Source organism: Biomphalaria glabrata, chromosome 13 (assembly GCF_947242115.1).
Source record: "Biomphalaria glabrata chromosome 13, xgBioGlab47.1, whole genome shotgun sequence".
NCBI lineage: Eukaryota > Metazoa > Mollusca > Gastropoda > Planorbidae > Biomphalaria > Biomphalaria glabrata.
The window spans coordinates 15,318,538-15,331,577 of record NC_074723.1 but is presented as its reverse complement, the minus strand read 5'-3'; the positions used below and the strand labels follow the sequence as shown (position 1 = coordinate 15,331,577).

At 38.5% G+C, this 13,040-nt stretch overlaps 1 protein-coding gene across 3 annotated transcripts in view; it reads right to left on the bottom strand.

Annotated features, from left to right (window-relative positions):
• The window catches only part of LOC106057451 (multidrug resistance-associated protein 1-like), a 56,625-nt gene that overhangs the window by 36,941 nt on the left and 6,644 nt on the right, over positions 1 to 13,040 (bottom strand). For all 3 annotated transcript variants that reach the window (XM_056007996.1, XM_056007994.1, XM_056007995.1), the window contains exons 2-4: positions 5,461 to 5,640; positions 1,789 to 1,938; positions 1,149 to 1,277 (exon numbers count right to left, since the gene is read on the bottom strand). In XM_056007996.1, the coding sequence (XP_055863971.1) occupies positions 1,149 to 1,277; positions 1,789 to 1,938; positions 5,461 to 5,640 (459 nt within the window). The remainder of the gene's footprint in view (positions 1 to 1,148; positions 1,278 to 1,788; positions 1,939 to 5,460; positions 5,641 to 13,040) is intronic.

Sequence of the window (13,040 nt, the reverse complement as noted above, 5' to 3'; positions counted from 1 at the left end):
GCCTCAGCTTTGGAAGAAAAAGTAAAGTAGTACAGCTTCCCTTTCAGAGCTCTATTGGGCAGATGATGTCATCTGATGGTCATCTGTTTCTGTGTCCAACCGCCTTTACTTTTCCCCCCACTAATGTCTGGTTAGAGCTAGGTGGACTCAGAGGCACCCTAAAATCTCGAAAATAAAAATCCCAGTCTTCATCTGGATTGAAACCCAGAACCCTCGGTTTGGAAGCCAAGCGATTTACCACTCAGCTACAGCGCCCCAGACAGCTTTGGCAGAAAAGAAAGCCAAAATGCCCGGTACTTTTACCCCCAAACTAAATGCCATCTTCATCTGCTTTGTATGTGGAAAGGAAAGTCTCTTCAGAATAGGGCTCTACAGCACATGAACAAGTGTTCTACGTGTTGAGCCGCTGTTGTTCCACGACTGAAGGAGGCCAACGCCAATACAATATAGCGTTGTTGACAAACCTAATGTAGCATCAAGACGCTTCGAGAACATATAAGACATAACAACGAGACTTAGGATGACAAACACATTTAAAAAAAAAAGTTTTGAACAGGTAGCTCTTAATTTTCTTCTTGAATGTAGTGAAACACGGGGTTTGTCTGAGCTCAATGGGGAGCGAGCTCCAAAACTGTCGCCCATGTATTGAAAATGCCCACAGGTGGGAATCGAGTCACAACTAGAAGCGCGGATATCTCTTTGGGGCGTAACGTACAAGAGCATTTCATTGTTATTGATGCGCTGATGACAAAGTATGGCCACTTTGTAGTCGATTCTGGGAGCCAGTAGAGTGTAGCGGAGCAGGAGCGAATTGCATCTTGCTTTGAGTAGATATTTCCGTGCAGCGCTGTTCTGAATTCGCTGCAGGTTAGAGACTTGGCGGTTATTCAATGAAACGAGTAAAGTTTAACAAATTTAAATATACATTCCTGGATATTCCGATTGACGTCTGCTTAGTCGGTATTCACACAGAGTGAGCAAGAAAATGTTCAATCAACTATTTTGTAAAAAAGTGACTTTTTAAACTCGGGTAATGCACAAACATGACGGAATTTTACTAATTACAATAGAGCCAATAAATATCACAATTTAAAAAACCAATTACAAAGGAAGGTAGAGGTAATTTTGTGAATGAAAAATAAGATTACCTGCATCATGACGTAGGTGTAGAGCGGGACAACGTCACAGACTAAAAATAGCAACCAATAGACGAAGAGAACTCCTGAGGTTACAATACAGCTCTTTCTCTCCAGATGAACAATGACACCAGTCAAAGCCTAGGAATAAACACCTGAGTTTTCATACTTATTAACGTCACTAAATGTTGGTGGGGAATAAAGAGACACATCTTAAATATAATGAGGCAAAATGGAAAGGTCTGAGCGTAAACTTTTTTTTTCGGGTGGTGGGAGGGGTAGTTAAATATTAAACCAAAGTAACTAAAGGAATTATTTTTTTTTTTACGGAAATGTTTCTTGAGGATTTGAATAAGAGATTGACCTTTTACAAAACAATTAGATATTAATTATAAGACATCAGTTAGGCTAACTTCACATTCACTTTCATCTATCCTTTGGTCTGCTTGTCATTTGTCTTTGATAGAATTTCATTCTGATGTATTTTCTGAAAGTATTGAAACCTGCCTTTTTACCTTCCTTGGGTGGACCACTTCGGGGGATGATTTTGAGTTTGTGTTCACAAACTGTCTTTAACGAGGGTAGTGGTCTTTCCCCATAAGGAATATTTCTAAATTAGAAAATATACACACACAAAAAAACAACAACTTACAAAGCTTAAAATCTCGACCAATCTGGCAACCCAAATTGAAGGTGTTGAGTATGTTGGTCCATTTATGACGTCTGGAGATTCATTTGGTTGGATTAACGTTTCCTTGACAACCATGCATACAGTAAAAACGGCCATCACGATGGACAAAGACTGTTGTAGAACGAATATGAGGAAGTTGAATAGAATGTAAATAATGTAAACAAAATATTTTTAAAACAAGTTTTCATCTACAATTTTTATTACAAGATGTTTAGCTGATTACGAGAATGATTATAAGACGATAGAGTACATTACCTATGTAGATCGATCTACGTGTGCCTTTAAAATCTCTAACACGTTTTTGCGCAGCCGTTTATTTATTTTTTTGCCGCATAAGTTTTGGAGCGAGAGGTTCTGTCGTTAATTTATGAAACACAAAGCATTCTTATAATAAACATAGTTTTTAATCACTTACTATATAATAGTATATATAGTACACATTCTCTCTCTCTCTCTCTCTCTCTCTACCCCCTGAAAAAAAGTTCTTAATATTTTGACTATTTCACGTATGCATATTGCTTACTACGGATGACTACCTGGTCGTGTGGTATATGCTTGGGACATATCAGCTTGGTGGTCGCAGGTTCGAATCATGCTCGCCGCAATTCTCCGCCATCGTGTTGGGAGGTTTGGGCTAGGATGTAAAGATGTTCAACTCATAGAGAACACCCGAAACACGTAAAACATACTAACTATGAAAAGTCATAGTCCTGTCTGAGACCATGACATTGACTTGCTTCCTCCAACCCCATAATTGTAGGTGAGATTGGGAAACGCACAGGGCGGGCATTCATCGTCGGTTGTCTTTTCTAGTTGAAGGTACTATCAATTTCATATATCGTTATCGTGTGAACTAAACATTGCATAGTTTTTTTTTTCTATTTTTGTTTTTGGACAATATTAAAACACACACAAACACACATTGTTACGAGCGTATCTTAGTGTATCTTAGTGTCAATGTGGAATGGTGCGAATGCGTGTTGAAAGGAGAGGGGAACCAAAAATGGAGGACTATAAACACGATAGTGTTTTCAGGGTTAATAAAGATTGAAGTATTTACCACTGGCGGATCCAGGGGGGGGGGGGCGGTAGGGGCGATCGCCCCCCCCACTCGGCCGACCCCCCCCCCCGAAGGGGCGGACGAATTATAGTATAGAATTCACACAATTTGTATGCGAATTTATTACTTATGTTAATAATATGTACTAATTATTTATATTTCAACCTATTTTTAGATTATTTCGCCCCCCCCCTTTCTAGTATTTTGGCCGATTTGGTAGGGTCGGGAGGGGCGATGGCATCAATCCGCCCCCCCCACCATAAACTTTCGAGTGGGGGGGGCGGTCCTATTTATTTGTAGAAATCACAGCTTGCTAACAGAATCAATTAAATATCTATATGATTAAAACTTGTTTTTGGTATTTTAACCGGTCTTTATATAATTTCGTTCACCTGTTGGCCGATTGGAAGGGGAAGAGCGAATACCTCCACCGCCCTTCCCATCTAAACCCTTTGAGTGGGGAGGGATGGTCCCACTTTCATGGAGAAATCATAGTATATGAACAAAATTAGTCGAATATCTATATAATATAAACAGGTGGAAGTGCGATACATGCAATCCCCTTCCCCCCATCGGACAAACCAATACTTTTTCTTTTTGTATTATAGTAAGAAATTACAAAATTAAAAAAATCTGTCACTAATATAATTTATATATGCTATAAAGTAAATTCTTATATCGAGTCGCCCAACCCCTATTATTTAATGCAAAATGCAATCAATAGCAGAAATTATAAAAAGGAGCGAGAATTATAATTTTTCATTTTACCGCCCTTGCCCTTTCCAGACAGAGTTTGTGTAATTTGACATGAATTTATCATAACTATTTTAAGAAAGACTTTGCTTTGGAAAAGTTATAATTCAAACGAAATTTTACAATCACGGTTGAGATGAGTTCAAAAGCCAGATAATCTTTTCCTAGTCGACTTTTTCCAACCTTTACTCTATCTCATATTTTTCTAGTTAAATAAATTTAGGACTATAACTCACAATGTATGCTAAAATTTCATTGAATATATTAATCGAATATTTTTTTTTCGGCGGCGATCCTCAAAACCTTAATCTAAATATGTGGGGTATCTAATCTTTTCAAAGAACAAATCGGTTTTATTTGCATTGTATTAAGGGACTATAAATTCATATTAGAATATTTTTCTCATTATTCAACAGGCACTTTATAATAGAATGAATAATAAGCTGTAAGGAACGAGAATACGTTACTGCAGTGAAGAATGCCAGAAAACGCTTTTAGCGTCGAGGCTTCGCCCCGAACATCACTGATGAATAATAAGCTGTAGATGTCAGGAGAATGCGTTTCTGCAGTGAGAAATGCGAGAAAACGCTTTTGGCGTCGGGGCTTCGCCCCGAACACCACTAATAAGTAATGAGCTGTAAATGTCAGGAGAAGGCGTTTCAGCCGTGAAAAATGCAAGAAAACGCTTTTGGCATCGGGGCTTCGCCCCGAACCCCACTGAAGAAACTTACAGCGCTCTCCCAGACCCCCAAGCTTGCAAGAGAAAGACTGTTTTTTTTCGCCGAAGATTGAGAAACAGTCTTATTTTATTCTCATATATCGAATATATAGCCTATATATATATATATATATATATATATATATATAGATATAGATATATATATATATGCTGTACGCACGTTTATGCATAGGGTTAGGGTTTACTGGGCGTTAGGGTTAGGGTTTGGAAAAAAATCGCCCCCCCCCACTCCAAAGTTCTGGATCCGCCAGTGGTATTTACAAACTATGATTTAGTCGTTTTGATGTTGGTGTATCGCTAAAGGGTCTCATCATATACTCAGACGTAACACACACGTATTAAAATGTTGATGATATAACAATAATTACACAGCAATGTTAAATCCCAAATCTAATGGACAAATTTAACGATTGTTCTTTACATTAAAAACATTAACTTAAACACAAACACATACACTCAAAACATACATATGTATCATTCTTTTTTTTAAACATTATAAAATGAGCGTATATAATGTGGCTTGAGCATTACGTTCCAAAAACGACCATCGAACCGAAATGGCGGCGCCAAAACGACCATCGAACCGAAATGGCGGCGCCAAAACGACCATCGCGCCAAAAAACGGCGGATCCAAAACGTATGCTTCGGTATCGGCCCAGTTTGACCTTTCTTAAACATTTTTGTTTTTCTTGCGATATTTTTTTTTCTGTGGAAAAATAGTGTTTACTGAACACCAGGAGAATGTCTTTATGAAGGTCTTTATGAAGGTCTTTATGAAGGTCTTAATGCGGATAAACGTTTCTCCAGAAAACCTGGCTGACTAGAAAGATTCCGAAAGTAATATAAGTCAAAAACAAAACTGTGCTAAACCCTTACCAAATATCAACAAAATAGTACTACCCTACCATATCTGTTCAGTGGACTTTCTAGTATACAGGCCAGTATTTTGTTATGATTTAGTCTTAGTTTCTCTTTCTTGCCCTTTTATTTTAAAGCTAAGGGTGTTGATTTCTTTTTAATGCCCTGTTTTAACATCAGTACATACAGAGAAAAATAATTAACATTCTGATATAATCCTTACAGTTTTGGTGATGTACAGAGCTGAGAAAGGTCCAGGTATGCTTGTATCCCGAGACATAAGGTAAGGAATGTAGAAAGCAGAGCTGATCCAGAGAAAACTTGCTGGTATATAAACCAAAACTGTTGATTGGAAACACTGAGTGAAGTGTGGCCACGATGAGTTCACAGTCAAGTCTTCATCCTTAAACATTAATAATTTCATAGATTAGGTTTACGTTATTAACACTATATACTCTATTATACTATATATTATATTATATTATATTATATTATATTATATTATATTATATTATATTATATTATATTATATTATATCCTGTATCAGTCTTACAATCCCAAGATCGAACGTTTTTTTGAATCATTCTGTTACCGCCAAATTACGAAATCGCATTGGCATTGTATAGAAATGTGTGATTTTGTTTTCATGTATCTATATGGGCTATTTACTTTTTATCTTTGTTTTAGATAAGACATTTTCTACTTCAAACTCTTTCAAACGAGTAAAAATTCTCTAGCGAATGTAGCGAATTCATCAGACAATGTGAAAATTAAAGAGATTTTTTCTACTTTGAAAACGCCTGGCATGACGGATGTCGTTTCCTACTTTGCCGGTAACACATACATTTACTCAGTTATTATAGTATGTGCTTGGATTTCATCATTCCTTTTTTTTTTTTTTCAACGCTGGTGAATTTGGTTTGAAAAAAAAAAAGTTAGTTTGCTCAGGTTATATACAATGCCACTTAATTCGTATTTCTATAGAATGCCTGAATTCCACTTAAATTCCAACCGCATTTTAAAATAAAAGATGGAAAGGGGGAGTTAATCCTAATTAATCGTAATATCATCATTGTTAAAAAAATTTGATATTGAAAAAAAAAATGATATTACAAAGAAAGATGACTGTTTACAAAGTTTGACATTTAAAAAAAAAACATTGTCAGTATGTTGTTATGTATGAAAGCATTTTTTTTTTTTTGCTTCGGGTCTCCTTCAAACGAGTAAAAATATTCTATGCACATTTTGAGCAGTACAATATTAAACACTACAGCCAATGGTTATATTGCTCAAATTTATGAAATATTTGTTATACACAACAGAGGAATTGCTTATAATGCGGTTCTTCTATAAAAATAAAGGATAATGTTTTTACTATTTAGCTTAGTACGAAATGAGTAAACCTACATTCAAGCAAGTGTATCATTTGATCTATTGCAAAGCCAGCGCCTAAATTCTTAAATATCACTTCGACAAACAAAGCAGCATAGGTATATAGGAATAGTATTTTTTAAATTATTATTTACATTTATTGTTAGCCATAGAGTGCGCGGGAGATGCATGCATTTCTTGAGTAAGTCCTTATCTACAGCAAAGGCTCTAAAGAGGAACCTTTGGGATTATTGCCTCTGTAAGGAAAACGCGTGAAGTAGATATATAGCAAATATTGTATCTGAAAGCTTCGAAAATAATCAAATAAAAAAATATTGCATCGATTTCAACAAATGAGGCAGTGCAGTAGCTATAGTGGGGGAGAGAAATTGAAACCCCCCAGGGAGGGGGGCTCCCTAATGAGTGTTTGAAATTTTTGTTAACATTAAATATTAAATATTACACCATTATCTCATGTCATGATGTAGCATGCCCCTAAAAAGGCCAAGCCCCGGTCCCCCAAATCCCCTGCTACGCCACTGAGATGAGGTGAAATGTTAAAGAAGTGCAAGAAATGGGTATGTCGCTACCTTGAAAGATAAAAGTAATCACGTGATAATCCCTACCATTCAGTTCATCAGGAAGCGCTACTTGCGAATACATTTTCTGAAGAATTTTATAAAGTAATGGACTTGGTGATTAAGATTGACAACTCCATATTAGCTAATCGTCAATTTAAACAAGTAAGTAAAAGGAGGCGTACTGGCTGGGGTTTGCCGCTTGCGGTACGTGACGTTTTGGCGCCGCCGTTTTGGCGCCGCCGTTTTGGCCCCGCCGTTTTGGCGACGGGACGTTTTGGCGCGAGCCGTTTTGGCGACGGGACGTTTTTGCGCGAGATATCATTTGACGATAATTTAATAAGCACGTAGCTTTTATAACAATGTTCATTTCACTCTACCATAATATTGTATGTTTAGTATGAATTCTAACATTGTTCAGCGAATTGTTGTTTTTTTTTAATTATAAAGGTTTTGCTTATTTCATGAATATAGGCCTATAATAAGTCAGATTCCTGAATGGTAATGACATGCTATATGTGAGTTCTGCTAATCGCACTGGATGACATTTTTGGATTTCTTTCCAAAAGATTTTTTTTTTATTTGACATTAGTGTAATATACAACTAGCTAAGTGTCACACTTTAATATAACAAAAACCATGTTAACATCTAAAGCTCTATTACGCTGAATGACGACAATAACTCCACACAAAATAAAGATCAAGACACTGAAGGTGGTCAGTACAAACTGTAACGTGAATCCACCAATGTAAACAAACACTAGGGGCGACAATAGATAGAAACAAATTCACGACACTAAGATACTCTGAAAAGATATATTTTGAGGAATTGGGTAGGGGTGTTTTGGGTCTCACATCTCGCATTGACGCAGGTATAGTTGAACAAATGAAGACAAGACCAGCACCGAGCATTGGTCGTTGGCGTCATGCGTCTGGCGATCTTCTCCTTGGGAATGGTCATTACATGTGACACCTATCCCGCCCCCTCTCTTCTGCTTACATTTCACTCCTTGTATATACTCTTTCCTCCACCCCACCCCTCTCTCACGCGTAAGACAAATTCCAGCGACTTAAGCAAATAACCATGGTGTCTATGTATACTTCACTTATAGTATTTGGAGAAACATGGTACATGTATTATATTTTTACTTATTATTATCAAGTGTTTGGTATGTATAGCTGGAGATACCATACAGTCATTAAATAAACCAATGTTAATGTAAACAAATAATTGCATCCATTTTTAGTGTATCATCGTTTCATTTTGTTTTTAATTTTGAAGTAATATCTTAAAAAACTTTTTTTGAAAATAAAAGTGTGCCTCTTAATAAACACACATACACAAGCCAAAATGTTTATTAAAGAAAATGATGTGAAAAACAAACACACATTTACATTTAGTACTTGAAAAATATGTCTTAACACAAACACTCATGCAAAACATAGATATGAATAATTCTTTTAAAATAAATAATACAATAAACGTACATAATGTATTTCGCGCCAAAACGTCCCGTCGCCAAAACGGCTCGCGCCAAAACGACCTTCGCGCCAAAACGGCGGGGGCCAAAACGGCGGCGCCAAAACGTCCTGCTTCGTGCCGCTTGGCTCCCGAACCGGGTTCTGGGGTTCGAATCCTGGTTAAGACTGAGATTTTTAATTTCGTGATCTTCTGGCACCTCTGAGTCCCCCACCCAGCTGTAGTGGGTACCTGACATTAGTTGGGGAAAAGTAAAGGCTGTCGTTGTGCTGGCCACATGATACCCTCGTTAATCGTAGGCCACAGAAACAGATGACCTTTACTGTTTACATCATCTGCCATATAGACCACATGGTCTGAAAGGGGAACTAATGGAATTGGTGATTAAGAAGATCAACTCCATAGTAGCTAATCGTCAATTGAATGAATTTCTAAATGAGATAGAAAGTAAGCACGAAGATCTCCTGCTGCATTAGAAGGTCCGTTTGTCATTGAAATGAAAGGGTTTAGAATATCTCGAGTCACTATTTAGAGATATGAAAGCATTCTTCGTGAAAAAAAGCATTAACTATGCATTCTTGACGAACGATCTTTGATTGTATTTCATATCGGATTTTACATCTCAGCTACATCAGCTTCATCGTGATTTCAAAGGAAAAGGAGACACAATGGTTTAATGTTAGAAGAAGTCATTTAATTCGAAAACAAATTGTCGCTTCGTGCCAAAGTTTCACAACAGAAACTCTAATTCTCTTTTCTACCTATTGAAATAGTGTCACTAAAATGATTCTAATATTGACAATTGCTATTTCAGAACATCACTTCTAAATATAAAGGAAGGTTTTCTCAGCAGGGCCAAAGACTTAAGAAGCCGCAAAGCAAGCTGACGTTAGTCTTTGTTTCAAAGCTATCTAATTGCCGCAGTATTTGAAACATTTCGCCTTTTAATATTGATATTAATATTGATATTAATAGATTTGAAACGAGTTGCTGTATTTTAAAAAATATAAGAATTATAGAGTTCAAAATTCAAGAGACTTATTGTGACAAGTCAAAAACTCGCTGTCAGAGTCACTCTAAATTATCACAGCATTAATTATTATTATTTATTATTTATTCAGTTTATTTCAATTATTTCCCCGTCCTAACCCCAATTTCTTCACCCGCACCACCCTTTCCTCTCCAGGCTAGACTTAGTTGACCACATTGGAGATAGCTAACGCGCGCCCTTTCATTTATCTGCCCTTGATCGGGGAAAGGTAAACACACAATCTCTTTTGTCTTACCCGCCGGATGTCTGAAGGACGGTCGCGGTTGACACCACCTTGGTTGCAAGCTAATCCTTCTCCCCCCCCCTTCTCTCACGTCTCTCTTTGATCTAAGAGATTACCCTGTTCAACACACCGCGTGATATTCCAAGGTGCGGCTCCCACCTCGAGTCAAATCCACCCACGTGTAAGATAAATCTTAGCCTAGGATATTTCCGGTGTCCGCCCACACTTTTCAAGCATATATATATAGTAAACCAACTCAAATCACCCTCTCTTTCTCATTCGAGCTGAGCTATCGAGTCTGGACTATATCACTTATTCTTTCTCCTAGAGGAATACCTGGTGGTAAGCCGAACTTAATCACAAGTTCTATCTTAATTACTTTTGTGCTATTTCCATTGGATATTATCATGTGTATTTTGCTTAGTTCATTTATATTTAATCAGTGCATTGTGTATTTCTCACTGGCGTAAGTAGAAAACGTAAACTTGTGCTATGTATTTATTTATGTATTGCATTAATCTATTAATGCTACGTTGCTCAATTGATCGTTGATGCAACCATGTATATATTTGTACATCTTACTTTATTTCTTTTATCTCGGTTGACAGCCTTGATAATCTTACTAGCGCACTGATACTGCGTCTAGAAAAGAGATATGAATTATCTTCCCTGTAATGGATTATCTCCCCTTTACTCATTTTACTCTAATGAGAGTTGCGCCGCTTGAAGGGACATTCAAGCACGCTCCATTGTTCTCGACCCACGGTCATATGCAAACAAAGCGTCTCGGTCTCTGACCACCGCCCAACTCACCCCCCCCTTTTTTCTTTCTTTACCCACCTGTGTTGTTTATTTGAGATTATTATTTCCCCTTCTATGTACATTTTTATATTATTACGTTCTCTTTTATGTACATTTTTATATTGCTACTATCTGCCATCTATTTTCCAAATCCCATTTGTCATCATCTCCCCTTTATGCTCTAAAGCAATTTTACCAATCTGACGAATGCACCTCAGTCGAGGGCATCGATAAGATGCATGAGAGACATGTCCTAACTTGTCTTTATTTATCCGCAGCCTCCCTCAGGTGTCTGCCTAATTATCGGATTATTTACCTGCCTAATTATCGGATTATTTACCTGCCTAATTATCGGATTATTTACCTGCCTATTTATCGGATTACTTACCTGCCTATTTGCCTATCACCTATTGCCTAGTTATTGGATCAACGATCTATTCACCGGCAGTTGTGCTTAGTGCTAATCAGCGCTGCACTTGCCTAGTTGCTATCAAGAATCACCTATTGCCTAGTTATTGGATCAACGATCCATTTACCTGCAGTTGTGCTTAGTGCTATTCAGCGCTACATTTGCCTACTGAGATCTACCCAACTCTACTACTTGGCGCTATCGGCATTGCCCGCCTATTCGACAGCCCACCTGTCAAGCTATTAGGTGCGACGTCCCTATAGACCAGATCTGTGTGAGACGTCATAGCTACGCCAACCCTCTGCAACTCACTGGACATATCCTGTCAACTACGCTGCCCACGGCAGATCAGCTCTGCCCGCAGCAACATTGTGCCCACGGTATCCGGCCACCCGCCATACTGTGCCCACTACAGATACTAGAACTTGGGACTGAGACTCCACAAGAGCTATATCGCCGGCGTCCCTCTATCCGCTAGAGCGCCACCTCCAGCTGCAGAACCTCAAGCCAGGACACAGCCAGCTGCGACATCAACAGGAATACCAGCTAAGTCAGAGGACAAAGTGACATACTCTCTTATTATGTGCAAGAGTGATGATTAAACATAGAATATACTAGAGATAGATGCAAACCCTCCCCCTTTTTATTATTATATGTATATTTATGTAAATAAATATCCTTTATTTTAACTTTTGTATCTATCTTTCATTGCTTTGTCTCGTTGCGTGTCTGCTCCCGATTCATATGCTGATAAGTGGGGGTGTGATTGCTTTCAAAAATAATCATCCCCTAGACATAAAACGTGCCAAACACACGTCACATTTCCCCACCTGTCACATTTTGGCGAGCCTGTCCGGGATTTAACCCATAAGTACAGCAGGCACGAACAGGCAGCAATAACTAAATTCCTATCAATATTTTCCTAAAAATATAAGTATCATCACTTCGCATTATCAAGAGTGTCACTTCTGTCATATTTTATTTATTACTATTATTGCATTTTATGTGTAACATTTCCTTGCAGGAACTTTGTGATTAACTTAGGCAGACACCGCATTCCTTCTGCACTTTTTCCTGTAACAATTGCTCTCCAGTGGCCCTTTCCGCTATTCCATTTCATACTTTTTCTAATCCGTCCTCTATTATCATGGACTCAACAGAATTAGATTCTGAAGTTGAGGAGATTATGATGCTCCTTGGATATGAAGACCCCAAGGTGGAAGACATCGTACGCCGGTTGATTGACAATGAAAGAAAATTCAAGCAAGAAATGGAAGAATTGGACAAAGCCCATGCACAGGAAACACCAGAAATCAGACAGAGCAATAGGCCGCAGAGTTTGGAGCTGAACACCACACCGGCAAGACAAGACCAGGAAGCAGAGGAGAGCAAAACCACGACTCACATCCAAAGCGGGTACACTGCCCAAACGGACACAGAAGTTGCTGCCAAGGATGAAGCTTTCATACCTGATATCCCTCCTCTCGATGATTCCACATTGTCCACCCAGCCCAACCCTCCTGCTGAGTCTAATAGTCCTGCAAACTGCGACGCCCCAATTCAGCCCATGCCCCCAAGCCAACCCCAACCTAAAAAGGCACCAGTCCAACAACCAGCCTTGCACAAAAACGGCAACTTTCCAGCACGTAAGCCTCGTCATGACCAGAACAACCAAGCCCACCGTGACTGTAACAACAGCACGCGTGGCAACAAACCTAACCGTGCCTACCGTGACTGCAACAACAGCATGCGTAGCCACCAACCCAACCGCCAAAAGCAGCAGGCCTCACAGACCATTTCAGTAATAACCGCGGTCCCCAAACCCTCTGCGTCTAATCAGCAAACACGCACTGATAGAACAGCGGGCGACCCATACGTCATATCAACACT